An 18,925-nucleotide genomic window follows, 5' to 3' on the forward strand; every position below is an offset into this window, starting at 1 on the left:
ATTGTCTTTGCTTTTGGTTTTCATATTTTAATTTCTGCAATACAACCTTTCACACCTCTCCCTCTAATTCAAAATATTTGTGGTCCCTATGAGTGTTATAATGCTGATGAGCATTAAATTTCTTTAATGTTGATATTGCAGTATAACAAGACAAGCTAATCATTTTATCTTTAGCAGAAAGAAGATAATATTGCAATTCCCAATCCTCATTAAAAAATCTGTTTTCTTCCTTCAGTGTTCTCTTGATCTTCTTTGACATGGATGGATTATGAAGCAGACAGAATTAGAAAACACTGTCAAGCTATGAAACTATTCACAAACTCCACATCAAACAGAAACAGTACACCATTGTCAAATGCTAATGACAGACTGGTGTACTTGACTCCCATAAACTCGCCAACCAGCCTCCTGTGGTAGTGGTGACAGTCGGGTGGGGAAGTTAGAACTAAACCATGAGTGTAGCAGCCATCAATTTAGCCCTTATGGCTTACTAATGTTCTAACTGTGCCAGTCAATCTGGGGGGATTATTTTGTTGAAACTTATTTTGTTCTTTGGTATTTTAAAAATAAAATAAAAATATAAAAGATGAACAAAAATGTATTAATAAAAATAAAAGGATTTGTTCTGTAAAATTTGGATTCAGTCAAAAGGCTGCACTTTAGGACCTAGAGAAGGTCATGTGTGACCTTAAGGCTGCAGGTTCCTCACTGTTGGTTTAGGAAATATCTCTTTGAAATCAAGGAAAATAGTGGCCCTATATGCCAATCTCCATTGGTAGTTTAGCCTAGGCATCGTTTTATGAGCTGTCACTATTTGCCTGTCATATAGATAAGTTTTATTATTCCTTTAGATAAAGGCAACTAACACAAATGGCTACCAGGTGCATATGGGATGAACTATGAAAGAATATACAGCAAATGGTGCCGTCCTCTCATATGAGGACAAGTTACTGTTAATCTTGAGAACATGTATGAAAATGACTGTAACTGCCTGGGGGTATATTATAGGAGACTATTTCTTTCTGGACTATCTCTTAGCAGATAGTCCAACAATGTACACTGTAATCTGGTTTCATGCTTATTCGATAAAACTGTTTTCTTTCTTTTCTATACTTTATAGAGAGGATGGACGGGTATAATACTTTTAGTTTCCCCAACACTGAGTTTCTATCACCCTGTACTGACATTGTTTGTCTCCTTCCCTTGGCAACACAAATCTCTTATCTTTTCCAATGTGAACACACATAACATCTTAGAACTTTCATTGAGTTTTTCAAAGAAAAAATATTATATCAAGATATGACCTGCTAACCAAGAACAGGAGGGAAAAAGCATATGTTAAATGCAAAATGTTTTACTTACCATTCCTACAGGAAATGATGGATGACTTTCGCTGCAAGTTCCGAGAAGCCTTTTCTGGTTCATAGACACCATGTGTGATGAACATTTTGTGTAATTCTGGATTGATTCCATCAGGAACCATTCGTGGACTTCTTTGATAAAAATGAATGACCTGCCTGTTACCTGAAATAGCTTTATAAATGTTTCTTTTGTTCGACTGACTTTGATTATAAATCTGTAAAAACAAATATAAAATGTCAAATTATATTATTTCTCTAATAATCATTTATCCATAACAAGCAATTAATACACTAGTTTGGGGTTACTGTAAACATAAAATTAAACCCTGATCTACTTAAATACTTAGAGAATAGAATTTCTGTTGTCTTGAATTTTAAAACCTGTCAGTGGCTGGGTGCAGTGGCTATAATCTCAGTGCTTTGGCAGTCCAAGGTGGGAGGATTGCTTGAGACCAAGAGTTCAAAACCAGCCTGGGCAGCATAGCAAAACCCTATCTCTATAAAAAATAAAAATAAAAAAATTAGCCGGGTGTGGTAGTGCACACCTGTATTCTTAGCTACTCAGGAGGCTGAGGCAGCAGGATCACTTGAGCCCAGGACTTTGAGACTGCAATGAGCTATGATTGGGCCACTACACTCCAGCCTGCGTGATATAGCACAACCCTGTCTCAAAGAAAACACACACAAAAAAACTATCAGTAAACTATTAGATTAACTCAATTAAAATCATTTCAAAACCTATTATTAGAAAAGCTTACCTCATCCCTCAGCAACTATATTACACAAAGGAAATCTATTTTTTATTAATTATCTTGTTATTTTCGAATAAGGCTGATATTTACAAAAGTATATGGTTTAGGATTTTTTGTTGTTGTTGCTTTTTCTTTTTAACTATTCCCTTCCTTCAGTTTGTTCATCTCTCTAAACTTTGGTTTTCTTTTGTATATACACCAAAAGCATTACTCTTCTTACAAGAGGTTCACAATTAATTAATATAATAAATCTGAAGCAATCAGAACATAGCAAAGCACCAGACTAAGTGCTCATTAAATGTGGGCCATTATTACTATTTTACAGTAAGAAAACTATTAATAATACCTTAATAGAGAAGTTAATTCATTTGGCTAGGCAACACAATTAGTTAGAAGTCAATTCCAGTAATTGATAATACATAGCCTTTTATAAGCTACCAAATATTACATTAGAATCACTTTATGGATAAATTGGACATTATATATGAATACACTATACTTACATGAAAAGTATTAGGGGAAAATTCATTTTTCAAGATGATTTTAAAGGAAATAGAAGACAGTTTAAATTAATTTTTAAAAACTGTTATAGTTGATGAGGAGATCTCTAATATGAAACTGTATATCTGGCCACTCAACTAGTCCCAATGGATTATAAAAATCAGTTAATACTTAAGCGTATCAAACACAAAATAACATTAACATCATATTTAGAAAGGCCTGTCACCTATGATTATACCAAAATATGAATATAATTCAAGTTCCTTATCACCTAGAATAGGCGTCAGGAAACTTCTCTAAAGAGCCAGAAATAAAATAGTTTAGGTTTTGCAGGCCACATACTGTCACTGGTACATATTCTTTGGTTATTATTCCGTTAGTTATTTTGGCAGCCCTTTAAAATATAAAAACCATTCTCACTTCACTATAATTAAGGGAAACTAAACTAAAAAAACCAGAAAAAATAGGCCTTAGAAACACAGGGAAATAGTAAAACAAAGTAATACATATTCATTTTTGTATCTACATATTTCTGAATTAATACTTAATAAAATGTGTTTTTTTAATATGGCTAAAAATTAGGAAACTGAATCCAGTCAAAAATTCTTCTAATTACAAGAAAAGGTGGACTCAAACACGAAGGAGGAAAAATAACCATAATTACTTGAATGTTGTTTGAACTTTGAATGCTAAAATGTTGACATTTGTCTTTGGGCTGTATTTCTGAAATTTCGAGTGTCAAATCATATTTCTATATGACTACTTACACGTTCTTCTCGTCCTTCAGCAAGGATAACAACAATCCTGCCTTGACGTTTACGGCCAGTTCTGCCCATTCGTTGTACAAGACGAATTGGGCTCTTCTGAGCATCAAAACATATTATAAGATCAACTTCCCCTATATCCAAACCTTCTTCACCAACACAGGTAGAAACCAATGTGTTGTAACCACCATCACGAAATCGTTTCACTACCTAAAATAAAAATGGTTTAAAAATAACTAGATGCAAATGTAACAGAATTCTAGATCAAAGCATATTGTTCCCACTCACCCCCAAAATAGTGAAATTAGGTTAAAAATCAGCATCAAAGATACCATAGAATAGGGAAAAAAGTCACAAAATGGCAATATAAGCCAAAGAGATTATGGTAAAATGGAAAGAGCAGTTCTAATTCCTTTGTTCTAATAAAGGTTGTAATACCAAAAGGATTTGTCAACAATATAACAGTTTCTCATTGAATAAGAAACTCCAAATTTTATTTTTAGCACCATTAAAGGGGGCATAGAGCACATAAATGGCCTAGAGAAATTGCTCCTATTTATCATACCTTAGACCTAAATGTATATTAATAGTTTTATCTGAAATGCTTTATAAATATTTCTTATATTTATAAGAATGTTTTATTACTGCTAGAATCCATATCTTTTATACTGCCATTACAGGATTTCTCTCCATTCAGTGTAATGAAACCACAATAACATAAGAACAAGTTAATGAAAAAAATTAACAGAACATTTTGAAAAACTTCCCTATGCCTATAAATTCAGTCCTCAACTGCTCTAAGCCTCAGTTTCTCCATGTATATCAACACCCACTTTGCAGGTTTACGTATTGTGGAGTGGTGATGGTGATAATTAAATGAGATAATACAACACCAAGAGCTAAATCAGCTGATAAAAATGGTAGCATCTAGGTATTGTACTAAGTATTTCATATACTAGTTACTACTGCCAACAACCCTATGAGGCAGATGCACCACTGCATTTTATTTAAAAAGAACTGAATACCTGAGAAATTAAGCTATTTGTCTAAAGTATCACTAATAATTGTCAGCATTTGAACTTGTGTCTCTGACTTAAAAAAAAAAACTATTATCTCAATCCTTAAGCTAGTTCTATTGTTAAGAGCAACAATCTTCAAAGTGGATAATAAGTATAAATTTATCACGCTAAGTCCTCTTATTAATCTTTACAGTAGCACTGGTCAAAGGATTTTCCTTCAATATGGAAATCCTCAGAGTACAGGGAAAAACAATGATTATAATTAAAAGTTAAGAATAATTCATTTCCTTTTGGAATCTGTAATGACATTATGCCAAGGAAAGACTGATCTAATATTACCTGTATGTAATTTAATAAAGTCAATAGCCTTTTTGTTCAGATAAAAAATAAGGCCAGGCATGGTGGCTCACGCCTGTAATCCTAGCACTCTGGGAGGCCAAGGCAGGAGGACTGCTTGAGCTCAAGACCAGCCTGATCAAGAGCAAGACCCTATCACTACAAAAAAAAGAAAAATTACCCAGGCATTGTGGTATGTGCCTGTAAGTCCCAGCTACTTGAAAGGCTGGGACTCAGCAGGAGGATTGCTTGGGAGCCCAGGAGTTTGAAGTTGCAGTCAGCTATGATGATGCCACTGCACTCTACCCAGGGTGACAGAGAGACACTCTGTCTCCAAAAAAAAAAAAAAAAAAATAGGCCACAGTGCCAGAGATACAAAAAAAATTTCTTTAATATAAATATTTAACAGATGAATAGAAGATGTCAAATAATTTCCTTTTTAGTTAATATGTATAAACTAAACTGTTACTTATTTGCCCAGGACCGACATTGACCTGCCATTGAATATACAATTCCATGAACTCAAGACTTTATATTCAATTGTTTATTCAATATCTCTGCTTGATATTTAAAAGTATTACTCAAAGTATAGTCCATGAACTGTTTATTACTGGCCAACAAGATGATAAGTACAAAAATTAAGGGTTTAGAACCTTGACAGAGTAATTTTATGTTTGTTGTCTCTAATAATTTTTAAATGTAGACTTGAACTTTTTCATTAATTTCACTTTTCTAGTAATTCAATTTTAATATATTATTCAAAAGTATCAGTATGTAATATAGTAGGAGGAAATAAACTGGTCCTCCACCAGTTTTGATAGTTCAAAAAGCATTAATCTAATAGACATGTCAAAGTTAACTTATCCAAAACCAAGCTCCACTCATCCAAAACGAAGTTCCTGATATTCTCTCCCAAGTCTGCTTTTCCTGCAGTCTTATCCATCTTAGTTAATAGCAGTGCCTTTCAGTTTTTCAGGCCAAAAACCTTGGACTCTACCCATACTCCTCTATCTCACACCCCACTCTACTTTGTCAATATATCCTGTCAGCTTGACCTTCAAAAAATATATATTAGGTTATTAAGTATGAAACATCCAATTTCCTTAAGTACTAAGTTATACAGTTGATAACTCTCACATTTCACTTGGATGCTTTTTGTTTTATTATTATTATTGTAATATATCTTCTAACTTGGTCTCTGGGCTTCAACTCATACCCCCACCCCTTGCCCAGTTTGTTCTTAGAACAGCAACCAGTGTGATTCTTTTAAAATGTAGATCAGGACAGGACTTTCTGCCCTAAACTTTCCAAATGCATCATCTCATCTCACTGAGAGAAAAAAAAAAAAAGTCTCTAAGATGGAAATAACCTACAGGGCCCTAAAAGATCCGATCCCCATTCCCTTACTACCTTAATATCCCATTTCTAAATAAATCAATAATTCAATCACAATTATTTAAATGAAAGCTCATTTCATAATAAAAGTGCTGTTATGAAAGCAGTTATGTATAGGAGTAATAAATAGGGTTATTTTTGCCTACATAAAAATTTTATTGGCCAGACTCAATGGCTCAAGCCTATAATCCTAGCATTTTGGAAAGTCAAGTAGGGAGGATTGATTCAGGCCAGGAATTTGAGACCAGCCTGAGCAAGAGCGAGGCCCCATCTCTACAAAAAATACAAAAATAAGCCGGGTATGGTGGTGCACACCTGTAGTCCCAGCTACTGGGAAGACTGGGAAGACTGAGACAGGAGAATCTCTTGAGCCCAGGAGTTTGAAGCTATAGTGAGGTATCATGATGCAACCACACTCTAGCCTGGGTGACAGAACAAGATTCTGCCTCAAAAAAAAAAAAAAAAATTTACTAATATAAAAACTGGCCAGAGACCAGGTAAGGTACTATGGATATTTCTAAAACTGAAAATGCTTGACCTCCAAGGCAATAATTCACTTCAGTTTTCATTCATAAATATTAATAGTAGTAATAATCACCCACTAGATGTCTAAACCCCTTAAATTACTTATAATCTGACTTGACGATTGGAAAAGGTGTTATCATCAGATTCAGGAGGATACTCCCCACCATATCCAACCAGCTTAAATAAACTCTTTTCAGTATAGTGAGAAGTGATATAAAAGGTATTTAAAGAATGAGAATTCTTGCCTGGGGTGGTGGCTCACATCTGTAATCCTAGCACTCTGGGAGGCCTATGCGGGAGGATCCCTCAAGGTCAGGCATTCAAGACCAGCCTGAGCAAGAGTGAGATCCCATCTCTACTAAAAATAGAAAGAAATTAGCCGGACAACTAAAAATATATAAAAAAAATTAGCTGGGCATGGTGGCGCATGCCTCTGGTCCCAGCTACTTGGGAGGCTGAAGCAGAAAGATTGCTTGAGCCCATGAGTTTGAGGTTGCTGTGAGCTAGGTTGACGCCACAGCAATCTAGCCCAGGCAAGGGAGCAAGACTCTATCTCAAAAAAAGAAAAAAGAAAAAAAAAAAAAATGAGAATTCTTTATCTATGTCCATAGAATAAAAAAAAGGATGTGTCAAAATGAATTAGACATGAAAGACACACCTAATTGTCCATGATTACCCAAGTGTAGACCTAAATAGCTAATATGCAAAAAATCTATGTAGAATTTATAAAAATCAATAGTCTAAAATTTCCCTCAAAATGTCACAGCACTTAGAAAACTTACCAGCTCTTATTCAGAGCATAGGGCTACCTTAAATACCACTATGGTTTCTTAACAACAAAAAAGAGATAAACTCATTATTTATTTAGAATAAGTTGTTAAGGAGACTTAAATAATAAACGTTTATTGATGGCTGTATAATGAGATCTCATTTAATGCTTACAACAACCCTTATCAACGAAGTTTATAGATAACGAAAACTGAGAGACAAGAAGTAAAAAAACTTACAAGTGCAGAGTCAGGATTCCAACCTACATAGTATGATTCCAGAACCTTGCTGCTTAACCATCTCACTTTACATTACTTTAAAAAAAAAAGTTTCAAAACCACATAAAACATTTTTATGGTCTTTCAATATGCTTATTTTTATTTACATTCTTGCTACAAAATTATCTTCAAGTAGCCAATTGACTGGTGAGTCAAAACAAGTCCAACGATAATCAATTTTATTTTTATTTTCATCACCTTCAAAAATGATTACCTCCAGTTGCTCCTTCTGGGTAAAACCTTTCGTGCTTTTTCCTGAGGCATGGCCAACAAATGTCATTACTCTAATAACTGGCTGATGCTGTAAAAGCATTTGTGCAATTTCTTGAACACTGTCTCGAAATGAAGAGAAGATCATAACTCTGGTCTCATCGCATTTCTTTTCAGAGGAGTTTTTAGCTATATAACAAAAAAATACTTTAATTAAAAAATTTTTAAATGCATTTAGATAAGAACTAGCTCAAAAGACAAGGCTGAAACTATGTACTAATAAATGATAATTCTTTCAAAAAGAATACAGGCGGTGCACACCTGTAGTCCTAGCTACTAAGGAAGCTGAAGTGGGAGGATCACTTGAACCTAGGAGTTCAAGAACAGCCTGGGTAACATAGTGAGATCCTGTCACTAAAAAATAAATGAATAATTTAAGCCTTCTTAAACCTTTGCTACTTTTTCCCCCTACATTCTTTAGTAATTTTAATTTAGCTAGAAATTTCTCATTGGCTGTCATAAAATAAGATCCTAAACAAGTCAAATATGAATTATCTAAATCATTTTTGACCAGTCTTTCAATTTAGGAATATTATTTCCCTTTACCTTCTAAGACATCTGGAAGCATGAACTGTGGAGCTCCCCACTAACTTCACAAATCTTCCCTTTCCTTTCTATTCACTAAAGACACTGTCTGAATCCAGGCCATGGATTCTGTCCCTGAATCTATTATATTTTCAAATTCTCCAAAGATAACTGCAAAATATACCCTATAGTCAATCCCAAAGCTCCCAGTATCTCTGTGCTTGGGAGGCAGTAGAATGCACTAATAACATGACTTTTGTGGCTGAGTCACTTATTCTCTAGGTGATTAGTAACCATGATAGTTAAATAATCTCTTTGGGCTGTAGTTTCTTCATATCTAAAATGGACTGATGTATAAATGAAACAGTAAAGTATTTGGTTTTGCACATAGAAATAAGTTAATAATTGCAAGTTGTGTGGGTTTTCTGGTTGTTATGCTTTGTTTTTAAGTTTCATTGGGATTTTGACAATCCTTCTTTATGATTTATATTATATCAATTATGTATGTGTGCCAGTGACTGCACTGAGCATTTTATATATTAACTTATTTAATCTTCACAACAACCCTAAGCAATAAATGACTTAATAGGTATAAGGTTAATTCACAATACATAAGCAAAAAATAGGACTTGAAGAGGTAGTTGTTGCAAGTAAAATTATTCTGGATAAACTTACTTTGAATCATCATAACATCAAGCATTAAGCCTCTGTATCTGACCAACTGATGACCTGCTACTTTCACTGCAAAGCCTATCTCCTTCTACCAGCCACAGCCTGACTTTCTATATTCATGCCACTGAAGCTCCTAGGAAAATCAATAACTTCCATATTATCAAATTCAACAAACACTTTTTAGTTCATTTTGTCACACATTCTAACTGAATTTAACACAGTCCACTCTTTCCTACTGAAATAGTCTCTATCCTCAGCTTCTCTGGCACTTTTCTTGTCTGGTTTCCTCCCCAAACTCCTTAGTGGCTTTTTTCCCACTGAATTCTAAACGTTGATATTCTTCAGGTCTCTATTCTGGACCCTCTTCTGTCTCTAAACTGTCTTCCTGGTAATCACATCTATTCCTAAAACTTTAAATATGACCTTTATGATGATGACTACAAAATGTATTCATATACATGTAAATATATACCCATAGCCGAGACCATTCTTCTGAGATTCACATTTACTTATTCAATCAATGCCTACTTGACATCTCCACTTAGATGTCTCAAAAACATCTTAACATGTTTGCTCTTTCTTCTCTATGTTCTTTTGTTTTAATTGAAAAATATAAAGTTCATATATATTTATGGTGTATAACATGATGTTTTGATATGTATACATTGTAGAATGGCTAAATCAAGATAATTAACATATGCATTACCTCATACTTATCTCTATGTTGTTCTTAATTTTCTCTTTGCTCATATAACTATTTGTAAATATATACGCAATTATACATAGCTATGATTCCTTTTTTGTTCTCATAGCCTATGTCCAATCCATCAACACATACAATAAATAAGTTGGATCCAACTTCAACATATATCTAGAATCTAACACTTCTCAACACTTGTACCACTATTGCCTTGGTACACACCACTATTATCTGTCTTTCATAAATTAAAAACCAAAGTCCTAATTTGCCCTACAAGTCCTACAAGACCTGGCTTCTGGCTATCTCTTGCCTTTACCACTCTTAGCTTCACTTACACTATTCTACCACATTGGTCCATTTACTTATCCTTCATCATATCAAGTACCCTACTGCTCAGGACCTTTGAATCTGTTATTCTTACTGACTGGAATGATCCTCCCCCAGAAATCCACAAGGCTTGCTCCGGTAGCTCCATCAAGAATCAGTTCAAACATCACTCTGCAGACAGGCGTTCTCTAACCACTGTGAACAAATGTGAACTTGAAAGAGCCAGTCCTTCAAAATGGATCCCAAGTGGTTAACTGGGCCTAAATTTAAAATAGAGCCAAGCAGTCACTTGCGGACTAGAGGTCACACACATACACTGGGTTCCCCCAAATGTGTACCTTTCTAACTTTGGAACTTTCAGAACTCATCTGAACCAACCAATCAGAGTCTACCTGCCTTGGCCAGTCAGGGCTCAGCTGTATTGCTCAATCAGAACTAAGCAAGTTCCAATCTTTCATTTGTATAAACAGACCTGATTGGATCCTGGACAGAAACTTTTGCTATAAAACCTGAGCCCGCCCTCGTTCTCTGGACTACAGCTTCATTTACTCCCTGGTTTGCAAACCGTTAACTGCAATAAAGTCTCTTCCCTCCATATTACTTTTCAATGAACTTTTGTTCGCACCACCGTATATAAAACTGCACTCCTCCATGACTCTCTTTCTCCTTACCTACTTTACTTTTCCCTACCAGATGCTTTACTGCTTCCCCTATATTGCCCCAAACTAACTTTTCTTTTTCATGTAATACCTTATTCTTAACATTTCCATCATTGTCCTTCCTCCCTCCCTTCCAAAATGTCTCCGTGCTTCTTAATATTCATTATCCAGAGTAATTAAAAGTCCAAATTCTCCATAAGACATCTTAGCCCAAAGGAATGAGTTAAAGTTTTAGCTATTTCAATAGCTTTGTCTTATGTTAAAGCTACTAAATATGACCTACCATTCCATGATCTGAAGTGTTCAACTACAACTTCTTCTAATTTCTTTAACTTTGGATGACTATAAAAAAAATTTTTATCTTTATCTCCTGCAAAAAAAAAAAAAAAAACATTACTTTTTTTCCATATTCAATTACACTAATTTATATTAAGTTATCCTTTTCAAAATACATACGTTAAAACTCACTTTTTTCTTTTTATTTAAAAAGTAGCATCTAGGTAGCACATAAGTCTTATTGGTAAAATGAACTTTGGATTTTTATGAAATTTTAATCTGAGAGAGAATCCAAACAGGAATCAACAGCAAACCAAAAAGGCAAAAATACACATTTAGTTAAACTATAAATCAGTTTTTGGTAGTTCTGGAGAATTTCCACTACCAGGAACCACTAACATTATATGTTTAAAATTTATAAACCTGTTTAAAATTTATAAACTTTAAACTTGAATATATATTAATCCTAACTTAAAGAATAAAATCTATAGGCATTTAATAGGTCTGTTGCTACAGAAACATAACTATAGATAATCTAGACATATGCATCAATGGAACAAAATTTCAAAATTAATCTTGAGAAAGAAAAACAACACAATATATAATTTTAAATGAAAAACCAGACCTTTTTGCATAGTAGAAATACCACATGCTGAAGTACTACGTGTATGTGCAAACATACACTCTAGATGATTATAGAGTTTCATGAAGTCCTCATTTCGGCTAAGTTCATTTTTTGACCGTGTCATTCCTTCAGAAATTAAGAAAAGGTTTCCCAGATAAATAAACTTAATAATAACATTAATCAGAATTTATTATTTATTAAAAAGATATTAAACTTTAGCAATGAATGCAAGTTTTTCAAATTTAAACATGAAAACTAGCAACTTTTTCCAGTTCCACCTTCATACATGTATTAATGAACGGCTTTCTTTGTTCTAGCAATTTATCTAAAACAGAAAACATGGCCATGTTATATAACTATTCCACTGATTTTTAAAATAAAGCATTTTAAGTAATCCAAACTGTTCAATATATGTCTATAACCAAAATAATATATGTCATTATTTCTTTAAATAATTTCATGTAACTTACCTTTGGTTCCATCCATAATTCCACAAAGGAAGAAATATAATGATCTCATTCCCATTTGCTGCAATAATTCATAACCATGATATAAACTAATACAAATAGCAAACTCTCCCTCGATTATGCCTTGTTGTTTTCCCTAGAAAAACAGCAGTATATGACGAAGTTAATGAGAAAAAGAAACATACATGCTTCATACCCAAGTTGTCAGGCCAACAGTCAGTGTAACATTTACAATATACCAAATGATCATAATAATTATTCCCTTCTATCTTGATTATAATTGATTGGTTCTATTGAACATCATGTTATAGGATGTTGCTATGGAAAGGTGACAGTGTATTTTGCAAATAAAACCTGTCCCTATTTTTTCTTTTAATTAAATAGGAAACTTTTTAATTCTTTTATTCTTTAAAGACTTTTAAAGAATAAAAACTTTTATTCTTTAAAGAGACTAAAGTGAGAAACATTCATCAAATACTGTTTCTCTTTATAGTTAAATTATTAGCAGTATATACATTCATTTATTCTTTCAAAATTATATAATTAGTACCTACTACATGGCAAACAGTGAGCTAGATATTTGAGATACAATGGAAATGGAAAACAAGTCAGATGTGGGCCCACCCCCATTAACCCCCACTGTTATTAGCAAAAGGACAAATATTTAATCAGACTGTTTAACACCAACATTTAACACCAAGTATACATGCCATAATAATATCTGACACTAAGCACCAGATGCTGTTCTAAGCACATCACTAGCATAAACTCATTTAATCTTAATACCTAGGAGGCAAGCTACTATTGTTATGCCCATTTTACAGCTGATGAAGCTCATACAGGTAGTAAGCAGTAAAGCCAGTATTTAGACGTAGGAAATTTGGATCAGTTGTTCATTAAATACAGTTAAAATATAAATTTATCTTAATTCAAATCATTAAACTGTATGTCTGCTAGGTTTTTTCCATGCTTTTATAAACTATGTAAATCATTTCTGAATTCTTAATATATGCCCCCAAAGAAGTCATTATTTACATTTTATCCTATCTCTGAGTAAAAAATTTTACCTATCACCAAAATTTATTTAAAAATACCTACCACAATATTTGGAGGTGGGTTTTTCCTAAATTGATCTCTTGCCAGAATTATCTGGTATTTTGTTAGATTGGGGATATCCCTTCTCAAAACCTTCCTCTGAATCAAAGAACTGGCAAATGCTTCCAAAATCTGCAAATTTGAAAGAAATCTAGTTTAAGCTTTTTTAAAGTCCTTTGCCAAATAGAATCATTTTCTCACATATTAAAATAGGAGTTATATATTTAATAAAGTTTGTCTCACAATGAACTGTTAAGTAAACACAGCAAAGATAACAACAAAATTTAAAAGTACTTGACATCTAGCTGGGCACCATGCCTCAGGCCATTAATGCTAGCACTTTGGGAGGCCCAGGCAAGAAGACCACTTGAGGCCAGAAGTTCAAGATCAGCCTCAGGCCGGGCACAGTGGCTCACGCCTGTAATCCTAGCACTCTGGGAGGCTGAGGCAGGAGGATTGCTCAAGGCCAGGAGTTCAAAACGAGCCTGAGCTAGAGTGATACCCGTCTCTACCATAAATAGAAAGAAATTAATTGGCCAACTAATATATATAGAAAAAATTAGCAAGGCATGGTGGCACATGCCTGTAGTCCCAGCTACTCGGGAGGCTGAGGCAGGAGGATTGCCTGAGCCCAGGAGTTTGAGGTTGCTGTAAACTAGGCTGATGCCACGGCACTCACTCTAGCCTGGGCAACAAAGCGAGACCCTGTCTCAAAAAAAAAAAAAAAAAAAAAAGACCAGCCTCAGCACCATACTGAGACCTCGTCTCTACAAAAAATAGAAAAATTAACCCAGTGTGGTGGCACATGCCTGTAGTTCTATCTACTCTGGAGGCTGAGACAGGAGGATCACTTGGGAGTTTGAGATTGCAGTGAGCTATGATGATGCCACTACACTTTAGCTCAGGAAACAAAGTAAGACACTGTTTCAAACAAAAAAGGAAAAAGTTATTTGACATCCCCAGATAACATCCATATAAGAGTCAACACAAGCGATTATTATAACCAACTATAATTTTTTTTGCTTGACTTTTTTATTTATTATTATTTTTTATTTCAGCATATTATGTGGGGTACAAATGTTAGTTAAGGTTACGTATATTGCCCTTGCTCCTCTCCCGCCTCAAGTCAGAGCTCCTAGCATGACCATCCCCTAAACGCTGCACATCTCACTCATTATGTTTGTATATACCCATCCCCTTCTCCCGGCTCCCACCTGCCTGACACCCGATAAATGTTATTCCTATATATGTCCACTTAGGTGTTGATCCATTAATACCAATTTGCTGGTGAGTACATGTGGTGCTTGTTTTTCCATTCTTGAGAAACTTCACTGAATAGAATGGGTTCCAGCTCTATCCAGGAAAATACAAGAGGTACTATATCACCATTGTTTCTTAAAGCTGAGTAGTACTCCATGGTATACATATACCACATTTTATTAATCCACTCATGTATTGATAGGCACTTGGATTGTTTCCACAACTTTGCAATTGTGAATTGTGCTGCTATAAACATTTGAGTGCAGGTGTCTTTTTTATAGAGTGTCATTGGATCTTTTGGGTAGATGCCCCGTAGTGGAATTGCTGGATCATATGGTAGATCTACTTGTATAACTTTAAGGTATCTCCATATTGTTTTTCCATTGAGGTTGAACTAGTTTGCAGTCCCACCAGCAGTGTAGGAGTGTTCCTATCTCTCCCCATCCATGCCAATATTTATTGTTTAGGGACTTTTTGATAAAGACCATTCTTACTGGAGATAAGTGATATCTCATTGCAGTTTTGATTTGCATTTCCCTGATGATTAAAGATGTTGAGCATTTTTCATAAGTTTGTTGGCCATTATTCTGTCTTCTTTTGCAAAATTTCTGTTCATGTCCTTTGCCCACTTTTTGATAAGGTTGTTTGATTTTTCCTTACTGATTTTCCTGAGTTCTAAATAGATTCTGGTTATCAGCCCTTTATTGGATGTGTAGCCTGTGAAAATTTTCTCCCATTCTGTGGGTTGTCTGTTTGCTCTCTTGACAGTTTCTTTGGCTATGCAGAAGCTTTTTATTTGATCAGGTCCCATTTATTTATTTTTGTTGCTGCTGTGACTGCCTTTGGGGTCTTCTTCATAGATTCTTTGCCTAGGCCAGGGGTCCTCAAACTTTTTAAACAGGGGGCCAGTTCACTGTCCCTCAGACCGTTGGAGGGCCATTGGAGAGTGCAGCATACATTCCACACATGCGCACTGTGGGCCCCGGACTAGTTGGCTGCTAAACAGGACAGGCAGCAGCATCAAAAATACCTGGCGGGCTGGATAAATGTCCTTGGCTGTCCGCATGTCGGCCAGAGGCCATAGTTTGAGAACGCCTGGCCTAGGCCAATGTCTAGAAGAGTATTTCCAAGGTTTTCCTCTAGAATTCTAATAGTTTCACACCTAAGGTTCAAGTCTGTTACCTAGCGTGAGTTGATTTTTGTGAGAGGTGAAAGGTGTGGGTCCCGTTTCAGTCATCTACATGTGGCTATCCAGTTTTCCCAGCACCATTTATTGAATAAGGATTCTTTTACCCAGTGTATGTTTTTGCCTGCTTTGTTGAAGATTAGATGGCTATATGAGGATGGTTTTATATCTGGGTTCTCTGTTCTGTTCCACTGGTCAATGTCCCTGTTCTTGTGCCAGTCACAAGCTGTTTTAATTACTACAGCCTTGTAGTTTAGTTTGAAGTCTGGTAAATTGGTACCTCCTATTTTGTTTTTATTGCCTAGGATTGATTTTACTATACGGGGTCTTCTCTGGTTCCATATGAAGTGTAAAATTATTTTTTCTATATCTGTAAAAATGATGATATTTTAATAGGGATTGCATTGACTCTATAGGTCACTTTGGGTAGTATAGACATTTTAACAATGTTGATTCTGCCGACCCATGAGCATGGTATGTTCTTCCACCTGTTTACATCCTCTGCTATTTCTTTCTTCAGTGTTTCATAGTTCTCCCTATAGAGGTCTTTTACCTCCTTAATTAAATATATTGCTAGGTACTTTATTTTCTTTGTTTCTATTTTGAAGGGAATTGGGTCTTTGATTTGGATCTCACTTTTACTGTTGTTGGAGTATATGAATGCCTTTGATTTCTGTGAATTGATTTTGTATCCTGAGACTTTACCAAATTCATTTATCAACTCAAGGATTCTCTTGGTTGAATCTTTGGGGTTTTCTAGGTATAATATCATGTCATCAGCAAAGAGTGAGAGTTTGATCTCTTCTGCTCCCATTGGACACCCTTAATTCCACTCTCTTGCTTGATTGCTGTAGCAAGGACTTCCAGTACTATATTGAATAGAATTGGAGATAGTGGGCAACCTTGCCTTGTTCCAGTTCTAAGTGGGAATGCTTTCAATTTTCTCCCATTCAGTATGATATTGGCTGTAGCTTTGTCATATATGGCTTGTATCATTTTTAGGTAAGCCCCATCTATGCCTATTTTGTTGAGCATTCTTATCATAAAAGGGTGAACCAACTATAATTTAAAAGCATATTTACCTGTTTATTTCTGAACTCCTCCCTCTCTCAGCCTACACACACTAAATCTAAGTACCATGAAAGGAAAGCTTTTGATTTCTTTACTGTTACTTCCTCAGTGCCTACATAGAGTTTGGTACGTAGGTCCTTAGTAAGTATTTGCAGACTGTTGAATAAATTGAAATATCTCAAGTATATTAAATTTCATTCATTGATTCATTCTTTCAACAAATTTATTAAGTATCTACTATATATCAAGTAATGTTTAAGTGCCAGGGATAGTGTGGTTAAGACAAAGTCACTACTCTCATATAGTTTATATTCCAATGGAGGGAAGCAAATAAAGAAGTGAACAAAGACAGTAGGTCATTTCAATTACGATAAATGCATTTAAGAATCTAAAACACAATAATGCTATAGAGTCTTTGAAAGAAAAAGGATCACCATTAAATAAGGTCCACAAGGACTGTCTCTTTGAAGAGATAATATTTGAGCAAGCTATGTCTACCATTTGATTTTCTAAGGACAGAGAATTCCAGAGAAGGCAAATAGTAGACAAAAAGGTCCTGAAGAAGGAATGAGCTTGATGGGCCACTGAAGGAAAAAAAGAGACCTCCAGATAAAAGACCAACTACAATAATATGTAATTACTTGCTTAAATTTTTGCCTAATTTTTATTTCCTAAAATAGGGCTATTTTAATACATTTTTCTTTCCTCCCTTCCAGCTTTGCTGATCACACTGCCCACTGCCTAAATAAGCACCCTAAAAATATCAAAATTAAATTCTATGTAATCATACAAATTATAATTTTTTTTAATCAGACTCTCACTCTGTTGCCCTGGCTAGCGTGCCAAGGCATCAGCCTAGCTCATAGTAACCTCAAATTCCTAGGTTCAAGCCATCCTTCTGCCTCAGCCTCCAGAGTGGCTGGGACTACAGGCATGCACCACCATGCCTGGCTAATTTTTTCTATATATTTTTAGTTGGCCAATTAATTTCTTTCTATTTTAGTAGAGACGGGGTCTCACTCTTACTCAGGCTAGTTTCTAACTCCTGACCTTAAGCAATCCGCAGGCCTCAGCCTCCCAGAGTGCTAAGGTTACAGGCATGACCCACCGCTCCCGGCCCATACAAATTATAATTTTTGTATTGTTATAAATGGAAAATTTTTTTTAAGAGACAGAGTCTCTTCCTGTTGTTCACGCTGGAGTACAGAAGCCCAATCATAGCTCACTGCAGCTCACCACGGCCTGAACACCAGGGCTCCAGGGATCCTCCTGCCTCACCCTCCCAAGTAACTGAGACTACAGTCCCAGCCACCACAGCTGGCTAATTTGTTGTAGAGACTGGGTCTCACTAATTTGTCTAGGCTGGTCTCAAACTCCCAGCCTCAAGTGATCCTCCCTCCTCAACCTTCCAAAGTGCTAAGATTACCAGTATGAGCCACCTCATCCAGCCTGGAATGATTTTAATCAAATCAAAATGTATTAGTATCTAAGAGAGTACTAAAAAGACTTCACCATATTTTAATAATCCTTAGAATTTTGTTACAAAGAACATAAAAACAGGAAAACTATATTCCTTTAAACCCCCTCTTTAAGAAAGACATTATAGATTAAATAATAGATGAATGTTTCAGTTATCTATTCCTATTAAAGTAACCATCTTTAATCCATGGCAACGACAATGTGAAAACATGCTGTTCTCCTACCATAACACTAATTATGAACTATAAAAAAACAATTCATCCCTTGTTATCTCAAATTTCTTCCAATGAAAGTGACAACTGTCTAAGCAGTTTCTCAACAGCTACAATATTGACATTTGGGCCAGATTATTCTTTTTTGTGGGTGGCTGTCCTGTTCATTGTAGGATGTTTAGCAGTTTCCTTGTCACTATACACTAGATGCCAGTAACTACTAGGTACTCCATTCCCTGCTTCCCCCTCTCCCCCACCCATAGTTGCACCAACCAAAAATGTATCAAGACATTGCCAAATGTTAGGTAGGTAAAATCATTTCTAGTTGAGAACTACTGCTATATACAAGGTCAGGGAGGAAAATATTGAAAATGTATTTCATTACAAAAGAAACTTCTGGCT

General features: G+C 35.1%; 1 protein-coding gene across 1 annotated transcript in view; it reads right to left on the bottom strand.

Moving 5' to 3' along the window:
• FANCM (FA complementation group M) overlaps positions 1–18,925 on the bottom strand; it is a 58,521-nt gene that overhangs the window by 30,018 nt on the left and 9,578 nt on the right. The window contains exons 5-11 of the mRNA XM_012782791.3: positions 13,319–13,447; positions 12,224–12,356; positions 11,754–11,879; positions 11,136–11,222; positions 7,914–8,098; positions 3,382–3,588; positions 1,363–1,576 (exon numbers count right to left, since the gene is read on the bottom strand). Coding sequence (XP_012638245.3) covers positions 1,363–1,576; positions 3,382–3,588; positions 7,914–8,098; positions 11,136–11,222; positions 11,754–11,879; positions 12,224–12,356; positions 13,319–13,447 — 1,081 coding nt within the window. The remainder of the gene's footprint in view (positions 1–1,362; positions 1,577–3,381; positions 3,589–7,913; positions 8,099–11,135; positions 11,223–11,753; positions 11,880–12,223; positions 12,357–13,318; positions 13,448–18,925) is intronic.

Source organism: Microcebus murinus, chromosome 6 (genome assembly GCF_040939455.1).
Source record: "Microcebus murinus isolate Inina chromosome 6, M.murinus_Inina_mat1.0, whole genome shotgun sequence".
NCBI lineage: Eukaryota > Metazoa > Chordata > Mammalia > Primates > Cheirogaleidae > Microcebus > Microcebus murinus.